The sequence below is a fragment of the Pinus tabuliformis genome, chromosome J (genome assembly GCF_031772625.1).
Source record: "Pinus tabuliformis cultivar Carrire ecotype Pingquan chromosome J, CPIR1, whole genome shotgun sequence".
NCBI lineage: Eukaryota > Viridiplantae > Streptophyta > Pinopsida > Pinales > Pinaceae > Pinus > Pinus tabuliformis.
Genome location: NC_142295.1, coordinates 943,400,400 through 943,426,995, shown reverse-complemented (window position 1 = coordinate 943,426,995; position 26,596 = coordinate 943,400,400). Strand labels below are relative to the sequence as shown.

The following is a 26,596-nucleotide window of genomic DNA, read 5'->3' as shown; positions in this document are numbered from 1 at the left end:
TTTTTAGTCAAATAAATGAACATTGAATCAATTTTATTTTTTTTTTTCATTTTCAGATTGTTTTCCTAGTCAAAAAATGGCACCTAGAGCAAAAGATCCTGCTTGGGCATATGTTGAAATGGTTGATAGTCAGATCTGTTGCAAGTTTTGCCATAGGAAAATTAAGGCAGGTCCTGGGGGGATTCATAGGCTGAAACAACACTTGGCAGGGATTAAAGGCCAAATTACCGCATGTCCCTCTGATGAAATTGAGGAGATTAGAAAGAATTTGTTGGCCAGCTTTGAAAAATTTAAAGAAGATAAGGCTAGGCAACAAGAGATACAGGCTGAGATTGGGAGGAAGAGGGAGATACAAAGAATGATGGCTACCAACCCCCACTATGATTTTGAGGGTTCTTCCTCTATCCCTCAAACTGAGGCATCCAACCCTTTCCGTTATGTTCCTCCCTCTTTTGGTTCTGTTCAAGATAAGGGAAAGGGTAGAATGAAGGGTGATGTGACTATCAAAAGTTATTTCACTCCCTCCTCTCCATCAGATGCACATGGTCCTGAAGTTAGTAAAGGTCAAATTCAGCCCACTTTAGATGACCATTGGAAGAAAGAATTGAGGGAGACTGCTTGTGACTACATAGCTAGATGGTGGTATGATGCTGATATCCCCTTTAACGCTGCTCGTTCACCATATTATGAGCCTATGTTTGATGCCATACATGCTGCTGGAAAAGGCTTCAAAGGCCCTACTATGCAAGAGCTAAGGGGGTTTCGTTTGCAGAAAGAAATTCAATCCATTAATGAGTATTTGCAAGAGTTCAGGGACTCATGGGCAAGAACAGGGTGTACCATCATGTCAGATGGATGGACTGATCAAAGAAACCGTACCATCATAAACTTTCTTGTCTTCTGCCCACAGGGAACCATGTTTTTAAAATCAGTTGATGCATCTGATAAGGTAAAAGATGGCCAGTTGTTGTTTCAGCTATTGGATGAGGTTATTGAGGATGTGGGGGTGGCTAATGTTGTTCAAATCATCACAGACAATGCCTCTAACTATGTTCTTGCTGGTAAACTGTTAGAGGAAAAACACAAGACCATCTTTTGGACCCCATGCGTTGCACATTGCATAGACCTCATGCTTGAGGATATTGGAAAACTAGATTGGGTCAGAAACACTGTAGATAATGCCAAAAGCATAACAAAATTTATCTACAATCATACACTGGTTTTGAGTCTCATGAGGAAACACACTGGAGGCAAGGATATTATTAGGCCTGCCATCACTAGATTTGCTACACATTTTTTGACATTGCAATCTATGCTTTCCCAACATAGAAACTTGCAAAAGATGTTTTCCAGTGATGAATGGAATCAAACCAATTGGTCTAACAAACCAGAAGGCAGAGAATTGAAAAGGAAAGTCCATGATGAAACTTTTTGGAGAAAGGCAGCAAAGATTGTGAAGCTTGCTGAGCCACTAGTTAAGGTGTTGTGGTTGGTGGATGGGGAAAGGTTGGCTATGGGCTTCATTTATAAGGCTATGGATCAAGCAAAGGAGCAAATAAAGACAGCATACAAGGATAGAGTGGCAAAGTATGGGCCCATTTGGGCAATCATTGATGAAAGATGGAACAATCAACTCCATCGCCCTATACATGCAGCTGGGCATGTTTTGAACCCACGGTATCATTATAGAGCTAAGGAGTCAGGAGCTTTGAGGGGGGAGGTCAGAGATGGACTGGTTGATTGCATTGAACGCGTGATCCCATCGGAGTCTGATCAGCTACAGATACATCAACAGGTCACATCCTTCAGCAATGCAACAGGTACCTTTGGGAAGAACCTAGCAAAGATTGCAAGAGAAGCAGATGAGCCAGGTAAACAAAAATTTCAATTTTCAATTTCTTAATGGTTTTACAGTTTTACTTTTTTTATTAAAGACTAAAGTTTGTTAAATCATTTATAATTTGAAAGTTAGATATAATTTGTAATTTTGTTGAGCTTCAGCCTTCATCTAACTCATAATTCATTACACTCCTATGTTTTTTGCAGCACAATGGTGGGAGGCCTTTGGTGGCCAGTGCCCTCAATTGCAAAAGTTTGCAATTCGTATTTTGAGTCAAACTTGCAGTGCATCTAGGTGTGAGCGCAATTGGTCTGTCTTTGAGAGGATTCACACAAAGAAGAGAAACTGTTTGGAGCAAAAACGGTTGAATGATCTAGTTTTTGTCCAATACAACCTTCGGCTCAGACGGAACCAATTGCTGAACAAAAGACCTGATTCAGATCCCATTGTGTTGGAAGACATTGATCCAACATCAGATTGGGTAGTGGAGAGTCGTGCACCAGAGTTTGATCCTGATGAGGATCTTGATGAACTTGAACTGGAACATCCACTTCAGCCTGTTCAGTTGAATGCAGATCCCGATCCACCAGCCTCAGTCTCACAGCCAGCAAGGACTCCGAGGAGTAGGACTCCAGTTGTAGGTGCTTCCTCTGCTCAGCCACGACAGAAGCGCAGCCGCATATCTACTCTATCTCAGCTTGCATCTGCTGCACAGCCTGCTAGTGGTACTGGCACCACTTCTACAGTTGCAGTTGGAGACGATGATGATGAGGAGGAGGCATGGGGCCCCTTGTCTGACTCTGATGATGATGATGAGTCTGATCCAGAGATTGGTCGAGATGATCTTGGCTCCTCTGGCAGTAGCTACTAGCCAGTAGTACTAGTATTGGAGTCTGGTCAGCATCACAGTTTACTTTTGTTGTAGAGGCCATTTCTAGCCTCCTTGGTTATTTGTATTTTGTTTTGAGTCTTTGATCATGTATGACAGTTGACTATGTATTGCCATTGGGTACCATTTTGATATAATGGATTGGTTCATGAGCCTACTTTGATCATATGTTGTCTTCCATCTATATTATAATGCTGTGTGTTTGGAAACATGAATGAAAATCTTTAAAATTATGTTTAAAATATTTAAAATTATGTTTTTTTATAAAAAAAATAAATATTTAATGTATTTTTTACAACGACCGAGTCATTGAAATCGAGCCGGCCGAGTCATTACCGAGTCGGAGTCGGAGTCGGAGTCGATCCTTGGCCGAGTCGGAGTCGGAGTCGGAGTTGTAAAACATTGGTACATACTAGTAACTACAATGGAATCATGGATGCCATATCTATCTTGATTTATGCAAAAATATGCATGTTTTCATGTCTTCTACAATTAATTTGGTATTTGGGATGTTTGTTTTGAGTATAAATGCAAAAAAATATAAAAAATATATATATATAGCAGACGCTTCCGCGGACGCTTCGCTTCCTAGATTTTTGGAAAATGACGCTTCGGCGTCCCCGCTTCCAAAAAACGCTTCCGCTTCGCTCCCGCTTCGTGCAACATTGCTCCTTGGGCTTCAACGCAGTTGGCTGAGGAGGCCAGGTTGTTGGTGTCGGGATTACCCAGAGCCTAGGAGCTCTCACCTTCAGGTTGCTGGGGTTTAGAAGGCTGTGGGAATATTGCACAATGGAGCTGGTGAGTTACTATAGTCAGAACAATACCTGACAGAGCAAGGCCAGAGGAGTTGCTACCGAGGGTTTCCAGCCGAGGAACCCAGATCAGTAGTGCAGTTACACAAGACGATCATAGTAGGGGGCATCTCGACAACGGCAGAAGGATTTCCAGGAGGGAAATCAGGACTCAGAGGGAGTCTAGAAGAGAACTTCCATACGAGAAGTAGAGACTCAGAGGAGTCGAACAAAGAACTTCCAAGAGGGAAGTAGAGGAGCATCATGGCACTACACAGAGTAAGAGACCAAGATAGACTGGACGAAGCATCGAACTTCACAGTCTGGAAGGCCAAAATCTTATCTGTACTTGACAGGAATCATGTCAAGAACTTCGCCTTGAAGGTAATAGCTATCCCAGTCGAGCCCAATGATAATGACAAGTATGAGGAGGCGATGGTGAGGGCCAAGAGCATTATCCTTGACGGGGTCAAGGATCATGTAGTACCACACATAGCCGAGAAGGAAACGACATTTGAGATGTGGGAAACTCTCAAGAAGCTGTACTAGCATACTTCTGTGCAGAGAAGAATGCTACTTGAGAACCAGTTGAGGTCGTACCAGATGAAGAAGGGAGAAACGATTGACACCTTCCTCGGAGGACTGAATGAGATCCGAGATCAGTTGACTGCTATAGAGGCGACACTGGATCAGGAGCTGATGGTGAGGACAACCTTGAATGCTGTCTCAGAAGACTAGGAGGTGTTTGTCTAGAGTATACTAGGCATAGGGACTCTCCCACCTTGGGACGAGATGTGGGCAGCTCTTAGCCAGGAAGAGATCGAACGACATTCGAAGACGGGTAGCAGCAGCAAGGGGATCAAAGTCAAGCAGGAAGAGGAAGATGTGGCCCTAGCATCTGAGGAAAGCAAGAGAAGCGGAAGAAGAAAGATCTCTCCAAGATCAAGTGCTTCCACTGTGAGGAGCTGGGTCATTATGTGACCCAGTGTCCAAGGAAGAAGAGTAAGGAAGAGTCTTACGAGAATAAGGCAGCGCCAGCACGAGCAGAGAAGGAAGTTTTGACAGATGATGGTTGTGCCATGAGTGCACACGCACCACTTGAGCAGAAGTGGGGAGACATCTAGCTCATTCAGGCGAACTATAGACGATGAAGGGCAGGATCCTCGAGGTACCCAGCCTTGTGGATTAGACCTTGCTATGGTAGCCCCGACGAGGAGTAGCAGCACTGGCTGAGTGGGTAGAGACGGATGCGGATGGAGCAGCAGAGAGAGCTACAGTGCAGGAGTCCTAGGACAGCGCGAGGCTAGCAGGTTGCAGCAGTGCGAGAGGCACATGAGTGTTGCAACAATGCATGATGGCACAGAGAGGTGTGCAACGGTGCGAGATGCAGGGAGTTATTGCAGCGACGCAGAGGTCAGAGAGGGAGCTTCAACATCAGCGGGTGTCTCTAGCCCAACAGGGAGGTCAAATTGGGAGATCATTTACTTCTCAATAACTGAGTTGCAATGCAGTAGTGGGCAAGACGATGTAGCATGATGAGAGGAGGTGTAGTGTAGATGCAGTGCTGGGAGAAAGGACCAGCAACAACATGGATGCAGAGGGAGCTGTAGTATAGATGCAGCAGTGGCAGTGGTAGAACCATGGGTAGCAGTACAGGATGCAGCAGTGCAGAGGATGTTGGGCAGGAAGGCCTAGCATCGGCACAGGTACTGATGCCGGATGATCAGAGTAATACTCAGTGAGGAGTATTGCTAGAGCACAGTCCTCGCTAAGAGGGAGTGTTGATTTGGGGTAGCATTGGATGTGCTCTAGCCACGAAATTTGGTGGAGAGTTTGGGGCACATGAGATCTCCAATACCCAAAAAGGGTTTGGGCAAAATTTAAACAGTTTAGGAGATATTAAAATAATTAATATTTTTAATGGAGTCCCAAAGTCTAGGGGAAAATAAAATATTATTGTGTAATAATATGAAACTGTGTTAGAATGATCCAAAAGACATCGATCAAGCTAGATCTAATCTTAGCCGTTGATTAGGGACTTAATCTCGACTGTTGATATGTCAACAGGAAAAGTATAAGAGGAGGCTTGAGGGTCACTTGGAGAAGACACCAGAGTGATCAGTCATTCTATTCTCTAGAGCGGGGTTTGCTAAGAGAGATAGAATTAGTGATTGAGAGATGCAACTGAGGGGCATTTGAGTACAGAGAGACAGAGAGGCAGAGATAGTGCCGAGAGAGCAGTGCAGTAGCCAAGGAGAGTGACGCAGAGCTAGCCAAGGCTCACGCAGGGCCACGTAGAGGCAGCCGGGAGCTGCGCAGAGCCTCAGAGAGGCCAGCGTTGTTGACGCAGAGGGCCAGAGGGCTGACGCAGGGCCTCCCAGGGCTGACGCAGACCCATCTGGGTTGACGCAGGGCCAACGTGAGGCAGAGAGGGGCTGACACAGTCCAGAGAGAGGCTGACGCTAGGGTTTCTGGGGCAGATTGGTGCTGAGTAGCTGCCGGAAGGATTATCCAGGGTTTCAGCGAGGAGATTTGTCAGAAACTGAGAGTATTACTGCCAAGGAAATTCTCTGTTGGGTAGGCCAGATTCAGCACTCAGATTGTACTTTGATATTGCTTAATAAGAAAACCCTTAGATAGTTGCATTGTTTTTCCCACTTGGGTTTTTACGGGGACATTAGTCCAAAAATAATGGTGTCAAATGGTGTGTTTGTTTCTGTTTCTTTTAGTTGTTGATCTGTAACATGTTGAGCATGCACTAGTGTTTATTTTCAGTATTTACATTGTAAATAACTTGTTAAGGAAAATAACAAGTAGGTAGGAATAAATCAGATAAAGTGCATGGAGGGTTTATAACTAAGTAAACTTAGAAACTTAAACACTGTCAAGCTTACATTTGACTAAGTCTCTCCTCAGCTCCTCTTGTTTGAGAGTTGCCTGTGAAAATTCCTAAGCCGGAATCCCTACTACAGCAAACTGATGTTACTTCTCCTACTTGTTAATTCATGCAAGTTATTTACTGTATTCTACGGTAAATATCGAAGCAAATACATTTGCAACCTTCACTTAATTAACATATATGCAGAAACAAAATACTGAGCAAGAAAGAAAAACACATAAGACAGAGTTATTTTTGGACAAATAGTCCCTGGAAAAACCCAATGTGGGAAAATCGGTGCAACAACTCTCATGGTTTTATTATTGTGCAGGAGAAATTATGAGTACAATTCTAGGATGCTTAACTAGCAATCAGATACAGAGAGAACACTCAACAAAAGATTTGTGAAATGATCTCACCCTATCATTGGAGAATCAGTGACTAATCCTACTGCTTTGGAGGCTCTGCGTCACCCTTTGCGCAGAACTGCGTCACCCCTCCTGGGTATTACGTTGCCTCTCCTCTGGATCCTCTACTGGGTGAGAAATCGACTTTCTGCTTCCTAGACTCACACCCTGGCTTTCGACAACTGAACTTCGACTTCCCTCAATAGGAACTCGATTTCCCCTCAAGGACTGCGCTACCTCTGCGTTAGAACTGCATGGGCCAGCGTCAACCTTCCTCTGGACATCTTTCTGTTCCCCCTCTATCTCGTACTCTCTGGAAATTCCTTTTCTCGGATTCTCACAGCTCCTCTGCTACAAGATCTCCTCAATTGAGTTTCCTCCTTCGAACTTTTCACTTTAGAAAATCGATTTTCTCAATCTCTATGTGTTTTCCAAATGACCCTCAAGCCCCTTCTTATATCTTCTTGTTGGACAACCAACGACCTAGATTAAAACATAATCAAAGGCTTAGATCTTTTTGGCTTGATCCATGGTTTTTTCTAGAAGTTTCACCCCTGATTAGATTAATACCCATTAATATTTTAATTTCCTAAGTTTAGACTTAGAAACCCCATTAAAAATATTAGTTATTTTAATAAAATCACTTCTGGGTGGAATATCCCAAAACGCTTTCTGGGTTCTTTGAAATAACTGTGCCCAAGCCTCCCTGCAAAATTTGAGCCTAGACCACATCCGATGCTACCCCAAATCAACATTGCCCACATCTCATCCCAATTCGGTAGTCACCTTGGCTAGGATACTCTGGACAAAGACTTGCTACTCATCTAAGACAGAATTGAGGGCCAGTCTAACCAACTCTGAGTCTTGAGGTGTAGACCCCATAGCAGATAACTCATCACGGGTCTCTTGAAGCTTCGTGAGGAATGGATCCACACGCTCCCCCTTCTGTATCTGAGGAGATCTCAGTTTTTGGTCAAGGTACATCTTCCGCTGCTCGGAAGATCCTTGACACATCGTAAACAACGCATCCCACATCTCCTTAGCAGTCCCTTTGCTAGCGATGTGACAAACAACATGATCGTTCACTCGGTCGAGGATCATTCTCTTTGCCTTCGCCATTTATGCCTTGTACTTCTTCAACGGATCTGCATATGCAGGCATAGCCACCACGCTATCGACATATGTCTTGAGAGCATGCTTATCTAGAAGGAATGACATTCTCGCTTTCCAGATGATGTAGTTGAATGCCCCATCCAACCTGTCTCGATCTCTCAAGCCACTGGTTGCCATCTCTACCACTGAAAATGTCAAAAATAGCCTCTTTGCTTCTCACTACTGCTGCTCAGCCAATGAGAAAACGAATTTCTTGGCGAGAAGTTTTATTGAGGAAAAATTCCCTCACTGTGCTTCTCTTCTCTTCTGACATCTTTCTACCTAGCAAAACGACCTGCAGAAAAACTGCGTCCCACTAGCTCCTCCTCGCGTTGAGGCTTCAACGTTGCTCCCTCTGCCACGACAAGTTTTCAATCTGGTAGCCCTTCTCTATGTTGACTCACTCAGAGAGAGACTGTCTCAAAAAATTAGCCCTCCGATTGGGACTCCACAAACCCTCTGGGGTTTCGAACTGTTGCCTCCTGCAACTTTTTCGATCTCCCTCATCTTCTCAGTGCTAGGTTTTCTGGCACTGTTCTTCTCGCTTCACTTGCACTGGCTCTGATACCATGTGAAAATTCAAGAATCCTACTTGAATCAACTACTGCAGCAACTGATTAAACTTCTCCAATTTGTTAATTATTGAAACAAATTATTTACTGCTTCCTACAACAAACATCGAAGCTAATACACTGCAACATACACTAACTAAATAATATGCCCAAAATAAGAACATAACAATAGAGAAAGATACACACAAGTGATAGTATTTTTCGGACAAATGTCCCAGGAAAAACCCAATCTGGGAAAACCGGTGCAACAGATCTGAGGGTTTTATATTATTAAGTAGTAGTTTCTGAATACAACTCTGGATGCCCTTTTGGCAATCTAGTTACAAAGAAATAAACTAGCAGAAAAACTTGGTGAGACTGCCTCACTCTACCCGGCAAGTCACGACTGACTCGACAGCTGAACCAACTATCCCTGACTATCTCTACGCTGGCCCTGCGTTAGCGCTGCGCTGATTCTACTTGCCACTTGGAGCTCTGACGTCAACCCTCCCGGCTCAGACGTCAACTCCCTGACAAATCTCAGACTTCTGTTGGAAGACTCCGCTGCTTTTGCGTGAGCCCTTCTGGCTCGACGTCAATCACTGCGTGGGCCCTTCTGGCTCAGCGTCAACCCCTTCTAGGTTTGCGTTGCCTCCTTGTGGTGTCTCTGTGCCTCTCTGTTGTGTATCCTGGGCTTTGGAGAAGATACTCCAACCCAGCTATCTTTGCCCCTCACTGCAGAAGCTCACTATCGATATTATCCTAGTAGCTGCTCTGCTTCATAAAATCGAACTTCTAAACTCTCTTTGCGTGTCTTCCAAGTGACCCTCAAGCTTCCTTAAATAATCTCCTCGTTGACATTCAATGACCCAGATTAGAAGCTAATCAATGACTAAGATCATTTTTGCTTGATCCTCGTCTTCTTCTTGAAGTTACACCAACAATTTATATTAATACCCTTTAATCATTTTATTTTCCTAAGTTTAGACTTAGGGTCCCTTTAAAAATAACTAATTATTTTAATAAAATTGTTTCTGGTTGTAATTTGCCAAAACACTTTCTGGGTTCTTTGGAATGCACGTGCTCAACACTCCTTGCAAATTTTGAGACTTAGAGCACATCCGATGCTACCAGAAATCAACAAGAGGGAGCAGTGCAGAAGCTTCAACGAAGAGGAGGTTTCTGCTGAGACGCAGTTTTATGTAGGCAGTTGCTGGGCAGAAAGATGTTAGAGGGAAGAGAGAGACATGGTTGAGGGAATTCTTTCTAAGAGGACTTCCAGCCAAGGAGTCCGAATTCTCATTTGCTGAGCAGCAGTGGAGAGGGGCAAATCTACAAGCTCCAACAGGGAGTGTGTAGACCAGTTTAGTGCTGCGTAGAGGAGAGAGGAGGCTATTCAACTTTTTCGATTGGCAGTGATGGCATCCAGTGGGTTGAGAGATCAGGACTGGTTGGATGGAACAACCAACTATGTGATCTGGAACGCAAGGATGTCGTGCCTTATGGATGAGCATTTTCTCAAAACCTACGTCGACAGCGTGGTAGCTGTGCTCGCAGATCTAGATCCGCTCAAGAAATACAAGGGAGAGATGGCGAAGACAAAGAGAATGGTCCTAGACGGAGTGAAGGATCATGTGGTTTGTCACATCTCTGGCAGAGGGATTGCCAAGGAGATGTGGGATGCATTGTCGACGCTGTATCAAGGATCTTCTGAGCAACGAAAGATGTATTTAGAGAAGAAGATGAGATCTCTGTAGATGCAGAAGGGGGAACACATTGATCCGTTCCTCACTAAGCTTCAGGAGACCCGAGATGAGCTGGCCACTGTGGGGTCAACGCCTAAAGGTTTCGAGATGGTAAGAATAGCCCTAAATTCAGTATTTGAGGAGTGGCAAGTCTTTGTCCAGAGCATCTTGGGCAGGGCGACTTTGCCAAACTGGGATGAAATGTGGGCAACTCTTAAGCAAGAGGAGCTGAGGAGAGACTTGGTCAAGTGTAAACTTGACGGGAGCAACAACAGTAGGTTGAAGCCCAAAGAGGAGGAAGAAAATGCAACCCTCGCATCCAAGGGGCAGCAGAGGCGAAAGAAGGACATCTCGAAGATTAAATGCTTCAGGTGTGGTGAACTCGGTCACTACGCAACACAATGTTCTCTCAAGAAGGAGGACAAAGATGAGAAGCATGATTCGAAGGCTGCACCTGCGAAGATAAAGGAGGAGGAGTTTGCCATGACAACAGAGATACCTCTAGGAGGGAGGTGGGATGATTTAGAGATGTAGTTCGAAAGAGCTACAGATGGGCAGGATCCTTGAGGAGCCCACCTTTCGGATCAATTACTTGCTATGGGAGCCTAGATCAGTAGTAGCAGGTTGGACCGGGTTAGTTGATGTAGAGGAGTGTCAGAGTGACAGTGGCAGTGGCTAGGAGCGCCGGAGACTGAGCAGTGCAGAGCTAGAGTTGGCAGCAATGCAGTTAGCACAGCGCAGAGTTAGCAGCAACGTAGAGGCTTCAAAGGGTCAGCGTAGAGACTAGCAGCAGTCGGACTCCATCAACGAGATGCATCATACAGAACATTTGTTCAGTAATTTGCAATGCTTTTTCGTTGTTGGTGCAGTAGCAACAACAGTGGGAGAATGTTGCAGTGCAGATGCAGTATTGGCAGTGGCAGTGCCAGTTGTAACACAAATGCAAAATTGAGAGGGAGTTGCAGTACAGATGCAGTGTTGATAGTGGTAGGGTCAACAGCAATACAGATGCAACATTTGCGCAGTAGTTGGTGGACAGGATGTTAGACATCAGCAGCGCAGAAGGAGATGTTATAAAACAGAGTGATGCTTCAGCATGTTGCATTGCTAGAGCACATTCCTTGCTAAGAGGGAGTGTTGATTTCTGGTAGCATCAGATATGCTCTAAGTCTCAAAATTTGCAGGGAGGCTTAGACACATGCATTCTCCAATACTCAGAAATTGTTTTGGGAAATTCCATCCGGAGATAGTTTTATTAAAATAATTAATTATTTTAATGCGACCCTAGGTCTAAACTTAAGGAATTAAAATAATTAATGGGTATTAATCTAAATTGTGGGTGAAACTTCTAGAAGAAGACGAGGATCAAACCAAAATGATCTAATCCATTGATTAGAAGTTAATCTGGGACGTTGGTTGTCCAACAGAAATATATAAGAAGAGGCTTGAGGGCCACTTGGAGAACACACATCGAGTGAAGGTCAAAAGTTAAGAAAGATTCTTCGGCGAAAATCACATGGAATATCATTTGTCGACGCGTTTCGAACCAACTAGTGTGGTTCATCGTCAGGACAAGTTGAAGCAACAGATCCAGCTTAGCATGATAAATAGTTTGAGCACCACACTAGTTGGTTCGAAACGCGTCGACAAATGATATTCCATGTGATTTTCGCCGAAGAATCTTTCTTAACTTGATATGGATCACAGAAGCTTAAACTCTATTATTGAAGGTCAAAAATTAAATTTAAGAATAAAAATAAAATTATTCTAGCCGACCTGTGCTGTTCCTTAAAATTGTCTCCCTCATGAGTATTTATTATTTCCAATCTGCTCTTCTTTTATCATCATTCTCAAACCCTGATGATGGATCCCATTTGGGATTTGAAACGTTGGTGTAAAAATGCTCTTACTGTGGATTCTCCGGTCAAAGATTCAAAAAGTACAAACCACAGATCTCTTAAATCCAAAATCTTATCCCTGTACGGAGGGGATACTTGGAGTGAAATCCTCTCACTCGAAAGTGTTAGAGTGAGGATAACAAGAAGAGCTGCAGATCTATATTTTCTCAAAAACTGTCGGGACAGCAATCTCATTCCTCCATTTGCACAGGTTAAACATAAATTGCATAACAAATACAACAGTAAGGCGTTTCTTCATCTTAGCTTCTCTCTAATCAGGTCAGAAATCAGAAGAGTTAGAGCCTCCCTGGAATATCTTGGTCGTTTGGCCCTCTCATCCCACCTTAAACTTGCCAACAGCATCGATAAAAATCTATGGGCCATTATAGATGGCAGGACTGCACTGAAAGCAGAAAAGGAGGGGCAGACTGCTCAGGCAAGACAGCACAAGAAGCTAACCAAGCTTTTAAATTCTCAGGTGATTTTCAACAATCTGGAACCCGCCAATAACTCTGCAAAAAACATCAGCGCAAAGGATAATTCCATTGAAAACTGCGTTGTTGAGCGTAGTAATAATCGATTGGATGGAAGCATTAAGGATAATAACATTAAAAAAGTTGCAAGAAATATTAACATCGACACGCTTCTGGTTTCAGATTTAATAAAAAACTCTGAAGAATGCGCAAGCAATATAAGTCGAGTCTTGTTACGCGGTCAGCCAAGTTCGATCCAAATCAGTGGCGAAACAAGCATCGGAAAAGGTGGTGATTACTGCTGTGGTAAATTAAAGAACGTAAACCCTAGCTACGCAGGTGTTACTCCTTCTTCACAAGCAATGAGCAGGATCTACCACGCAGATTCAAACGTTGTTAACTTAAAAAACTGTGCAACTATGTCGAACAACGCTGATTCAAGCAGTAAAAGCCTTGGAGACTACGCAGATGACCCCAGAAAATGCGCAGAATCAGTGGATTAAAGAAAAGCAACAACTTAAAGGAGTCTATAAAATAGACTGTTCTTGTGGAAAAAGCTACATAGGTGAAACAGGTCGCTCCCTCCAGACAAGACTCAGGGAACATGGCGCTGACATCAGGAATGGAAGATCTCGTACCTCAGCCTTGGCAGAACACTCCTCAAAGACTAAGCACCACATCTGCTTGGAAAGCGCATCAATTATCGCAAGGGAAGAGCAGCATCAGAGACGGAAAATCAGAGAAGCCCTCGAAATTTTGAAGCATCCTTGTAATCTGAACAGAGACAACGGTTTGGAGATTAGCGGAAGCTGGCTTCCCCTGATCAGTGAAATCAAAAAGCGTCAACCCATTCCCAGGTAAGCCTTCAAACAGGTTAGTTTTTTCCTTCCTCTCTTTTTCTATTATTATTGGTCAGTACTTTTTATTTATTTCATAATTAAAATTATTAACATTAGAATACTTTAATATATTAATTTCTACATAATGATTAATTAATATATCAATTATTATATTAATTAATTATAAATATTAATTATTTATAATTATTGATATAATCTGGTTCATATATTAATTTAATTTATATATAGAAATTGATATATTTCCTTAGTATTCCTATATGAATTTATTTTTTATCCCTTCTTTAATATAATAATTTCTATATAATTATTAATTAATATATTAATTATCATATTGATCAATTATGAATATTTATTATTTATAATTATTAATATGAATCAATATATTAATTTAATTTATATAGATATTAATATATTTTAGTTCTGTCTTTCGATTTTAGTATTAGTCCTTCTTATTCTATATGTTTTAATCCTAGTTAATAAAAAATTTTAATAAAAATTTCCATTTAATAAATAATAATAATTTATAAAAATTAAAAATTAAATTTAAGAATAAAAATAAAATTATTCTAGCCGACCTGTGCTGTTCCTTAAAATTGTCTCCCTCATGAGTATTTATTATTTCCAATCTGCTCTTCTTTTATCATCATTCTCAAACCCTGATGATGGATCCCATTTGGGATTTGAAACGTTGGTGTAAAAATGCTCTTACTGTGGATTCTCCGGTCAAAGATTCAAAAAGTACAAACCACAGATCTCTTAAATCCAAGATTGATTTTCTGAAGCAGAGCAACTGCGGCAAAGAATTTCGAACTGATCTTTTGCAGGGAGGGGCAGGGATAGTATCTGGTGAGGAGTCTTTTCCTGGGCCAGAGAGTACAAGGCAGAGAGGACAGAATGATGTCCAGAGAGAGGCTGACGTTGGCCCACACAGCGCTGACGCGGTGGCATCACTGAGCCTAGAGGGAGATCAAATTTCCTGCTAAGGAAATCGAGTTTCAGAAGTCGGGAGTCGGAGTGTGAGACCGGAAGGCTAGAAATCGAAGTTTCTGGGCAACAGAGGATCCGAAGGAGGAGCAGTATAGTCCCCAGTGGAGGTGATAGAAAGATTTTGTAGGGTTGACGCAGTTCTGCGCAGACGCTGACGCAGAAGGGACACAAAGATTCTTTCTAGCGAGATCAGGGTCAGATTCTTCCAGTGACAGGGTGAGAGTATCTCACTACTTGTTTTGTCCAGTTTCTCTCTATATAGGATACCCAGTTGGGCATCCAACAAATTGTACTCAAAATTACTACTACATAATAGAAAAACCTCAACTGCTGCACCGGTTTTCCCGTATTGGGTTTTTCAGGGGACGTTTGTCCAAAAATAGCTATGTAGATGTGCGTGTGTTGTTTCTCTTTCCTTTTCAACTTATTATTTCACATTTTATTTAAATGGTGAAGGTTGCAGTGTATTAGTTTCGGGGTTTACTATAGGAAACAATAAATAATTTTGTTCAGTGATTAAGAAATAGAGGAAACATAATTAGTGGTTGCAGTGGAAATTTGGGCATCAAAATTTTCACAACATGTAGACCCTCCAAAATGCAACATGGGGAATGTTGTGTGTGTGCATACTTACAGTTTGTACCTATAATTCACATTACATGGGGCATGTGGATATGGGTGTCATACCCAATGTTGCACGAAGCGGGAGCGAAGCGGAAGCGTTTTTTGGAAGCGGGGACGCCGAAGCGTCATTTTCCAAAAATCTAGGAAGCGAAGCGTCCGCGGAAGCGTCTGCTATATATATATATATATATATATATATATATATATATATATATATATATATTTTTTTGCATTTATACTCAAAACAAACATCCCAAATACCAAATAAATTGTAGAAGACATGAAAACATGCATATTTTTGCATAAATCAATATAGATATGGCATCCATGATTCCATTGTAGTTACTAGTATGTACAACAATCATCTATATTCTAGCTATTACAAACATACATCAAATTTTTAAGCATATTATAAAACATAAAACATTTAAGCATATTATAAAACATAAAACATAGAGCATATTATGATTTATCTAGCAAGTGAGCAACTGTCAACATTTGTCATGTCCAAAATTCAAATAATAATGTTTACAAAATATGTCACTTGGTCACCGCCAAGCCAAAAAGGTTCAAAATTCAAATTCACAAGTCTACAAGTCTAATGAGTAATCTATGACAAAAAGTAGTAGATTGTGAATATATCTACTAATCTCTCCTCCTTCCACCACGAATAGAACGTGGTGGCGGGCCTCCACGTGGTGGCAATGAAGAAGATGGTGCCTGTGGAAGTCGTGGCACTGACACTGATGAAGAAGAACCCCCTGCTGTTGGTGTTGAACCATGGAACCTAGGAACCAAGGGACCAGATGGGGGTGGGGGTGGTGGCATATCAACACGGTCATCATCATCCTAGAATCGCTCAAAAAATTCATGCAAAAAAAAAACACTAGTTAACAAAAAAATTAAAAACATGAATTAGAGAAATGCTTTATAAGGGAAAATTGGAAAATTCATACCACAATGGACATACCTGGATAAGAGCATCCTCTAATTGCTCTAGTCGCAACACTCCATCCTCCAAATTGGGCTCCTCTGGATTCTTGTCCCAAATCAACAAGTCTTTATTAGACTTTGCATCTTCACAGTAATAAGACAACAATCGCAAGTTGTAATGAACATAAACCAAGCTCTCTGCCCGGTCTAAATTCAACCTGTTCCTTTTAACACTGGATGAAAGAATAAGAGCTCCAACACCTCTCTGCAGAAGAAGTGTTTACCACCTGTGATAGCACCCGCAATGCCAAACTCTGTAGAAGTGGAGTACCCCCTCCATGCATGTTCCACCACTCAAGAGCAAAAAAAGTCTCTCGATCTTTAATTGCATGCATGCTCCCAAATGGACCAGTGTTGAGCGTATAGTTGCTCACCTGTCTCCGTACCAATGCAGCCTCCTCCTCATCAGGGATTAATTTACTCAATGCAGCCATATATTTTTGGTGAACCTCTTGATCTTGGTGTGGTTTTCTCCTGCTTCCCCCCCAGGTGCTGGTGTTGAAAGCCATGATGGATGATAGTATTTAGGTGTCAAAACATATGCTAATGCATGCAATGGAACATTTAGCATTTCCCATCGGTTTTGCACCTCTACACGAATATAATTGTACAAGTTGATATCTCTAGGCTCAACAATGTCTTTAATCTGCCCCAACATGCTATCCGTTTGCTCATACACCTCCCCAATTACTGGTCGATCTGAATCTGCAAACTTGATCATGTAATAAATTGGTTTGGTGAATTGCAAAACATATTTAACCTGTCCCCAAAAGTAACTGTCAAGAACAGTGTCCTTGACTGCATTAGCACCATCTATGTCAGTGTTAATTTCATCCCATGTTTCAGCACACACCAGATTAGTTAAAGCTTGTCTCACCTTCACTAGTCGCCTAAAGGTGAGGTAATAACTAGCAAATCTTGTCTTTGCAATTTTAAGCAATTGCAACTTGGAGTAAGTGCCATAGAAGTAGTTTACCCTTGTATGCCCTGTGATGAATTTAATGAGCTGCTTCCCTCTCCTGTAAACCTCAGCAATCCACCCACATTCTTTGTGTTTCACAATATCATGCATCAAAAGGTTCAATGTGTGAACCAGGCACCCAGACCAAAAGATGTGTGGATGAGTACGCTCAATAATTTTTCCTGCTGCCTTACAATTTGCTGCATTATCTGTGATCACTTGAACCACATTATTCGGACCAACATCTTTGATTGATTTCAATAGGAGATCTGCAATGTTTTGTGCAGATGCAGTGATGGAGGAGGAGTCATGACATGCAATAAATACTGCACCACTAGAAGAAACACCAAGAACATTTATCAAATGTTGGTTTCTAATATTTGTCCACCCATCTGATACAATGGATACCCCAGAATCTACCCACTCATTTGTAAAACGTGTCAAAGCTCTTTGAACCTTAGCTTTTTCTCTTTCTAATAACACTGTTCTAGCTTTCTCATAGTTGGGGGCCTTGTATCCTTTTGGGGCTTCATTGATGGCCTTTACCATTTCATGCCAATAGGGAGAGCAAAGCACATTGAATGGTACACCGCAAGCACAAAGAAAACGGACTATCTTTCCATCCACATCATCCCTCCCAGCAACATTAAGGAAATCCCCTATTGTTCTTCTACCTCCAGAGCTTGCAGAAGTACCATGAGGAGATGAGCAACTACCAAATTTAGAGGTTGCACTTGATTCAGAATGAGTTTTTTGTTTCTTGTTTTTTTGTTGTGCAGCCATCTCTATTTGGATGTATTTTCTTCTTTCTTCAGTTGAAAAGTTTGGGCAAATTTGTACCCCCACAGAACCCTTTTTTTCATCACTGTCCAGCACCCCACAAAGATGCCTCCTCAGACGGGTATATGAACCACAATATGGTTTTCCTCCATGACAACCATGAGGGCACACAAATTTGTAAGATCCACCACCCTTTCCCCCATCAAGTTTGGTCACATAGTTCCACAAGGGTGTTGATGTAGCTTTCCCATCTTGTGTTTCAATGTCCCCTTCAAGTTCATCCCCTTCCTCTTCAAACCCTTCCTCCTCATCATACATTGGGTCACTACTATTAGGACCATCACCAATGTCCTCTTCTGTTTCTTCCCTTCTATTCCTCACCCTTGCCATCATTAAAACCAAGAGTGGAATGATACATAGAAGCCAAAAGAACACCATCTTGGAATATGGATATAGGTGGTGGACAACGGCAACCTGTAAATAAAGGAGCAAGTAGAAACAATGGGAAAGAGTAGGAGAGGGAGGAGAAAAATACAAAAAAAAATTCAAAAAAACAAGGGAGTTTGGGGTTTGAACTTACCTCTTTAGCTCTTGTAGATGAAGCCCTCCAAGCTCTTGCTCCAAGCTCCTCCTCCTTCTCCTAGCTCCTCCTTCTTCACTCCTCCAAGCTCTCCTCTCTTCTCCTCTCCTTTCCTCTCTTCTCTTCTCCTCTCCTCTCTTCTCTTCTCCAACTCTCATAAACTCAAAGTGAGAAAATGAGGAATGAATGGGGGCTTTATTCTTTTCATTCCTCACCTTAACCTCACTCTAACCTCACCCTAACCCACCCCCTTAAGGTTGAGTGAACATAACTTAAAAAAAAAAATTAAAAAAAATGTGTGTTTCTCCCTTGGGCGCGCCCCTTTCCGCCGAAGCGTACGGAAGCGTGCGTGAAGCGCACGCTTCCTGCTCCGAAGCGCCACGCTTCGGCGGCCCGAAGCGCCGTACGAAGCGCGCTTCGGAGCCGGCGCTTCGGAAATTCCAGGAAGCGCTAAAAATTTCACGAAGCGCGCTTCGTACGGCGCTTCCGTACGGGGCGCGCTTCGGAGCTTCGATCCGGGGGGGGCGCTTCGTGCAACACTGCCAAGGAGGAGGCTGATAATAGAGCCCAAGTGAGTCGAAGCCCAAGGAGGAGGCGGATAATACAGCCCTTGCATAAAAGGGGCATCAAGAGCAGCGAAGGCAGAAGAAGGACATCTCAAAGATAAAGTGCTTCAGGTGTGGTGAGATGGGTCACTACGCTACTCAGTGTCCTCTCAGGAAGAAGGACAAAGATGAGAAGCACGATTCAAAGGCTGCATCCACGAAGATCGAGGAAGAGGAGTTCGCCATGACAGCCGAGATACCTTCAGGGGGAGGTGGGCTAATTTGGAGTTGTAGTTCAAAAGAGCTACAGATGGGCAGGATCCTTGAGGAGCCCACCTCTCGAATCAATTCCTTGCTATGGGAGCCCAGATCAGAAGTAGCAAGATGGACTAGTGTCGGATGGTGTCGAGGAGTGTCAGAGAGACAGTTGCAATGGCTAGGAGCACCAGAAACTGAACAGCGCAGAGCATAGTTGGCAGTAGTGCAGATGGCGCAGAGCAGAGGTCAGCATCAGCGCAGTAGATTCAGAGGTTCAGCGCAGAGACTAGCAGTAGTCAAGCTCCAACCATCACCTAGTATCATACTGAACACAGTTAATTCAGTAATTTGGGATGTTTTTCCATTGCTAATAGAGTCACAACAACAGTTTGCAGTGCAGAGGCAGGTGGCAGTGGCAGTCCTAGCAGCAGCACGAATGCAAAAATTCAGAGGGAGTTGCAGTATGGATGCAATGTTGACAGTGGTAAGGTTAGCAGCAATACAGATGCAGCATTTGCGTAGTGGTTGGTGGACAGCATGTTAGACATCAGCAGCGCAAAGGGAGATGTTACAGAACAGAGCGATGCTTCAGCAGGTTGCATTGCTAGAGCACATTCCTCGCCAAGAGAGGGTGTTGATTTCTGGTAGCATGAGATGTGCTCTAAGTCTCAAATTTTGCAGGGAGGCTTGGGCACATGCATTCCAAAGAACCCAAAAAGCGTTTTGGGAAATTCCACCCATAAATAGTTTTATTAAAATAATTAATTATTTTTAAAGGAACCCTACGTCTAAACTTAGGAAAATTAAATAATTAAAGGGTATTAATATAAATTGTGGGTGTAACTTCTAGAAGAAGACGAGGATTAAGCAAAAGTGATCTTAGCCATTAATTATCTTCTAATCTGGGTCGTTGAATGTCAACGAGGACTTTATTTAAGGAAGCTTGAGGGTCACTTGGAAGACACACAAAGAGAGTTCAAAAGTTAGATTTTCTGAAGTAGAGCAGCTACTGGGAGAATATCGATAGTGAACTTTTGCAATGAGGGGCAGGGATAGTTGGGTTGGAGTATCTTCTCTAGAAAGGATATGCATTAAAGAGGCAAAGAGACACCAGGAGGAAGCAGCGCAGACCCAGGAGGGGTTGACGCTGGACCAGAAGGGCCCACGCAGTGCTTGACGCGGAACCAGAAGGGATCACACAGAGGCAGCGCAGTCTTCCAGGAATAGTTTGAGATTTGACGGGGAATTGACGTCTGAGCCGGTAGGGTTGACGTCAAAGCTTCAGGAGGTTAAGGAGACTCAACGCAGAGCTAACGCAGAGCCTTTGAGGCTAACGCAGGGACAACGCAGAGATAGCCGGGGACAATTGGTTCAGCTGTCGGATCAGCCGGGACTTTCCAAGTAGAGTGAGGTAATCTCACTAAGTTTTTTTTCTAGTCTATTTATCTGTAACTAGATTGCCAGAAGGGCATCGAGAGTTGTATTCAGAAACTACCGCTTAATAATATAAAACCCTCAGATCTGCTACACCAATTTTCCCGCATTGGGTTTTTCCAAGGAAATTTGTCTAAAAAACATTGTGTCACTTGTGTGTGTCTTTCTCTATTGTTTTGTTCTTATTTTGGGCATATTATTTAATTGTTGTAGGCAGCAGTGTATTAGCTTCGATATTTGTTGTAGGAAGCAGTAAATAATTTGTTTCAGTAATTAACAAATAGGAGAAGTTTAATCAGTTGCTACAATAGTTGATTCAAGTGGGATTCTCGAATTTTCACACCTCTAACACTGCCAAACTTCAATCTAGAAGTCTTACCTCTTTGTCGACTCACTCAAAGAGAGCCCTTCCACGAAAATCTAACCCTCCTGGCTTGAACTACGCAAACCCTCTGGAGATTCGATTTGCTGCCTACGCAGCTCTTCGTTCTCCCTCTCTCCGTCAGTGTTGCGTCTTTTGGCTCTGCTCTTCTTGCTTCACCTGCAGCTCTGATACCATGTGAAAATTTGGATGCCCAAATTTCTACTACAACAACTGATTATGTTTTTTCTATTTGTTAATTATTGAACAAAATTATTTAATGTTAGTCTGTTTCCTACAGTGAACACCAAAACTAATACACTACAGCCTTCACCATTTAAATAAAATGCGGAAACAAGAAGTTGAACAGGAAAGAGATACAACACACACACATCTACACAGTTATATTTAGACAAACATCCCCGAAAAAACCCAATGCGGGAAAACTGGTTTAGCATCTGATGGTTTTATTATTATGCAGTAGTAATTCTGAGTACAATTCGTTAGATGCCCAACTGGCTATCCTATATAGAGAAAAATCGGTCAAAACAAGTAGTGAGATGCTCGCACCCTGTCATTGGAAGAATCTGACCCTGATCTCGCTAGAAAGAGGCTTTGCATCCCTTCTGCGTCAACTCCTGCGCAGAACTACGGCAACCTTACGCAGTCTCTGCATCACCTCTGTTGGGGACTTCGCTGCTCCTCCTTCGGATCCTTTGTTGCCTAGAAACTTCGATATCCAGCCCCCGGTCTCACACCCCGGCTCCCGACTTCTGAAACTTGATTTCCTCAACAAGAAATTCGATCTCCCTCTAGGCTCCACGCTTCCACTGCATGAGTCAGCGTTAGCCTCTCTCTGGACATCGTTCTATCCTCTATGCCTTGTACCCTCTAGCCTAGGAAAAGACTCCTCACCAGATAATATCTCTGACCCTCTCTGCCAAAGATCACCTTGAAATTCTTTCTGGCAACTGCTTTGCTTCATAAAATCGATCTTCTGATCTTCACTCGATGTGTGTTCTCCAAGTGCCCCTCAAGCCTCTTCTTATATATTTCTATTGGACAACCAATGGCCCAGATTAACTTCTAATCAATGGTTTAGATCATTTTGACTTGATCCTCGTCTTCTTCTAGAAGTTTCACCAATAGTTTAGATTAATACCCATTAACTATTTTAATTTCCTAAGTTTAGACTTAAGGTCCCATTAAAAATAATTAACTCTTTTAATAAAACTGTTTCCAGGTGGAATTTCCCAAAACGATTTCTAGGTATTGGAGAATGCATGTGTCTAAGCCTCCCTGCAAATTTTGAGACTTGAGCACTGTTGTCACGCAGATTGACACGACAACGCTCAGACCGGGGGCTGTCACTCTGATCCCCGATCTCAAGGTTTAAGCCTGTCTCCCGCGGCTAAGGGGGGTAGACCCTTTGAGGTGATAAAGACCAACTGTCGACCAGTTGGGCTGGGAGACACGAAGAAACAAGCACTAAAATGATTTGATTAATTTAGCAGACCAGTGCCTTAAGAGATTGTTGTTAAAACGATTACTTGTTAGATGATATAGAAATATAAACCGTGAACAGCAATCATTTGTCATCACAAGATATCAGCTAAACTCACAATGCTCTTAGAATGACCAAAACGATATCCAGCAACTGAGAATTTTGAAAAGATGAATGCTTTAAACCACCACGAGAATCATAAATCATTAACCAGATATCATATTCGTATCTAGACTTGAAAATTTCAATCTCAGCATAAAAGATATAACATGATAATTCCGTGAGTAAAACAACTGAAACTGGCAAAAATATCCACGATGCTTTTATGCTTTTCAAAAATTTTTTTTTTTTTAATTATCAAAATGAACTAAATCAAAAATTAAATTCCTAAACTTAAATTTTTGAAATTTTTTTTTTTTTTAATCTAAAACTTAATTAAAATCTAAATAAAATAAAACCTAAGAAAATTCTGAACTAAAACATGAAAACCTAAGTCTAACACAAAAAAAAATCTAAATTAATATAATCTAAAACTTTAATGTAACAAGCCTAACAATTAACTATACAAACATATAAACCTAAATCTAAAAAAAAAAAAACCAAACATTTAAAATCAAATTTCTAAAGAAATTAAAACCAAATAATCATGAGCTAACGTATGTGAACCAAAATAAAACTAAACCCAAAAAAATAAAACTTTATTCTAATCTAAAACAAAACTTTTACAAATGAAAACTAATTAAAAAAATTCTAAACTTAAACCTAACGAAAACTTATAATAAAACTACAACTAACATTTTTATTTTTTAAAACTACAACTAACATTTTTATTTTTTATTATATTTGAATGACAAAGTTAAAATAAAGCCAAACTAAATTTTAAACAAAAATAAAACTTCATACATCCTAAATTGTTAAACCAAAACAAAAAAAAATATCTAAATCTAAAATCAAAACGAATACGCGGGCAAAAAAAAAAAGAATTCGTATGACAGTTGACCAAACGCGATGACTGCAAATAAGAAAATGATTTACCTGGCGTGAAGGCCTGCGTAACCCTACCAGCACATTGACGGTGGACGAGTGAAGCTCACAAAGGCTTTCGATAGCCAGAAGGGGCATGCTTTCTTACCTGCGCTATGAAAATGAATCGACTGCTACTCACCATACCACATATCAGATGGATTTCAAGCTCAGAGATACTCGTAATTTCAGTGGAGATCGAAAGTCTAAGACCGTCCTAAAGATTGCGGATGACCCTTCCAGATAACTCGCATACAACCAAGGGAAAACGCTGGGCAAATCGGAAATGCTACACGCTACAGCACTGAGCCACGGACTTTCAAAAAATAATGATGAATGCTACAGTCCTGATAAAATTTCGTGCTACTGTTTGAAAGAATGCAGCCTTCGGTGACCAAAGGGCGATTGAAAGAACGCGTGGGTAGCTTTGAGGCCAGCGCCTGGTGCTCGATGGCGGATGAAGGTCGTTTGAGAGCAGTGTATTTTGCAAGAGACGGCAGATCTTTTCCCTTTTATGCACAGGTCGAAGCAGTTGACGTGATGAAAATCAACTGGCCTGCGTGGCAACGATTTCTTTTTAGACGGCAGACAGCGAAATTTCCTGAGTGTTCGCAAAGAGTGGCGTGATCTCTTGCAAGAGACTGAAACCACGCAGATTTGCCTGAAGTGATGAACGGATCTGCTGATTCAGATTTGTTATTCAACGCAAAAACTTGAGACAAGCCTATGTGAGAAAGAGACATGCTCTTGCTATCGACAGCCCAAAAAAATTTGAAATTTCATGAAGTGCAGGTCGATGAGGAAAACCCCAAAAATTTCTAGACCGACCACATGTACCTGTTATTGCAAAGAGACAAAACCCTAATGAAAATTGCATAAAGCAAAAATATTTGAAACCCTAGATCAGCTTAATTAATTTACAGATTTTGGCCCCTTAACAGCCAGATTCAGCGATAAGCACAGAAATAATTTAAAGAATAAAAAACTTCACGTTTTCACTGTGAAGAACTTCAAAAAATCTCTCATGCAAATTAGAAAAATAAACTGAATGATAGACCCAGGATCAAATCCAACTGGGCTCAGCAAAAAATGCTTGCAGGAGTTGGCTGGTTCAGCCGAGAACTTCCCCTAACGCCCGGCAATCTTCTTCAGTAAGAGTTTTCCTGCACAGCTCACTTCAACCATCAGTAAAGAGGGCAAAAATGCTGCTAGATCTCAAAAAGTAATGGAGATACCTGCCATTACTTCAGAAACCCTAACAACACTCAAACCCTAGCAAGTGAACAAGATACCTGTGCTCACAACACTCTACAATAAGCTATTATTAATGGCTGAAAATAAAATATGCATAAACTAAATTAGCTCACAGCACTTCCAGAGAGTAACACCAGCAAGATTTGGACCCCAAAGTCTTCTTTTATTAACTAGAAACAGATTTACAAGAGAGCTTCTTCAGTACCAGACTCACAGATCCAATGATCTAAAATGACCCCTAGCACCCTATTTAAAGGAAATGATCCCAACGGCTAGTTCGAGTGATCCATGTCGAAATGATCTCGACCGTCGATGAGGATCAAGACATCTCTTAATCTCATCCGTCGACATTGTTAACTTATTATTAAAAATAATATTTTGCATGCATTCACTCAAAATATTATTATTTTATTATTTAGGGTTTTTGCTTTATTTTATAATTTTTTATTATCTTTTATTTATTTCATTTTTTTTAATTTTTTTTAATTTTTTTTAATTAATTAATTTTTTATTATTTTATTATTTTATTATTTTATTAAATGGATCATCGAACTAAGCCTTTGGAAACATCACCTAGGACCTAGGACTTAGGACTCACGAGGGGATTTAAAACATTTTCCAACCCTCAAGACACATTACATCATGACTTTTACAATTTATATCTTAAAGGGGAAAACCCCTTTATCATAGACCCTCATAAAACACCCAGTTTCTGCGACACAACTATAATCTAGCAGATTAACACACTAGGATTCTCCTAAAATTCTAATAACAAAATGCATCCCGGCTTTGGGGTCAGGTTGAAGGAAAACTCTGCCGATCGTAGATCGGTGAGACGAAAAACCTTCCGGGACATAGATTATCATTAGAAAGTTAGGTCCACCTAAGCAATTTTACATAAAGGACTCATATCTGCTAAGATTATTTACAATTCATACATGCAGACTGGGTTTACAATTAAAATGATCAAGCTATTGATGACTGCACGTTGGCACGGACACGTCGTTCAGGGGCTACCCCTTTCTGCCAAGAAAAGAGGGGGTGCACTGCATGGGTAGTTGACCGGTAGTGGTCAACAAGCACATCTGATGCTACCAGAAATCAACACATGTCAGATATCAAACACCCATATCCACATGCCCATGTCGTGTGAATTATAGATACAAAGTTCAAACTCTATGTATACGGAGAAGCACAAGGATAACCAGAACATTCTTAAAATTAAAAATTCAGAACAAAAACACCCATGCAAATGGTACTGAAAATGACATATTTAGCCACTATACTCTTCACAAAATCACTGGTAAATATGCTGAGCTTTTGAAAAATATAAAAATGGCCCTGGAACAGAATTTTCAATAGATGGCACTTTACTAAAACCTCACAAATACTGATTCCCAGAAAAAAAATCTTCAAATTTTGAGATTATATATGCAAGAAGAAATAAGGATTTTAATGTGGACTATCAACTTTAAATAAAGTTGTGATCATAAAGGCATTTGATCTCTTTTCTTTACTCAGCCTCCCTATTACTTTCAATGTCCCATAGTTCCAGGCCCATTACCACTGTGAAAAGAATATTGTGAATTGACAAATCTGATGCTTAAATTGCTTAGCCCTCTTAACAGATCTTATCCCAATGAAGTAGTGTCTGTGGCTAATTCATTATTTTAGATTCTAATATAAGAAATGTACATAGATATACATAGATACATCTATTTAAATATAAAATATAACAAGATACAAAGACAGAAAACTAAAGAAATATGATATGAGGTCATCTAAGTTAACAATAAACAATGGCAACT

The 26,596-nt window shown here is 41.4% G+C and overlaps 2 protein-coding genes across 5 annotated transcripts in view; both read right to left on the bottom strand.

Moving 5' to 3' along the window:
• Positions 1-26,596, bottom strand: part of LOC149229901 (mitotic checkpoint protein BUB3.1-like) — a 349,473-nt gene that overhangs the window by 164,384 nt on the left and 158,493 nt on the right. The window lies entirely within an intron of this gene.
• On the bottom strand, positions 15,532-26,349 carry LOC149229902 (uncharacterized). The gene is made up of 3 exons (XM_089376880.1): positions 26,306-26,349; positions 16,066-16,246; positions 15,532-15,944 (listed from the first exon to the last, which is right to left on the bottom strand). Exons 1-3 carry the CDS (start codon positions 26,347-26,349, stop codon positions 15,741-15,743), a joined length of 429 nt encoding a protein of 142 aa, XP_089233006.1. The 3' UTR covers positions 15,532-15,740.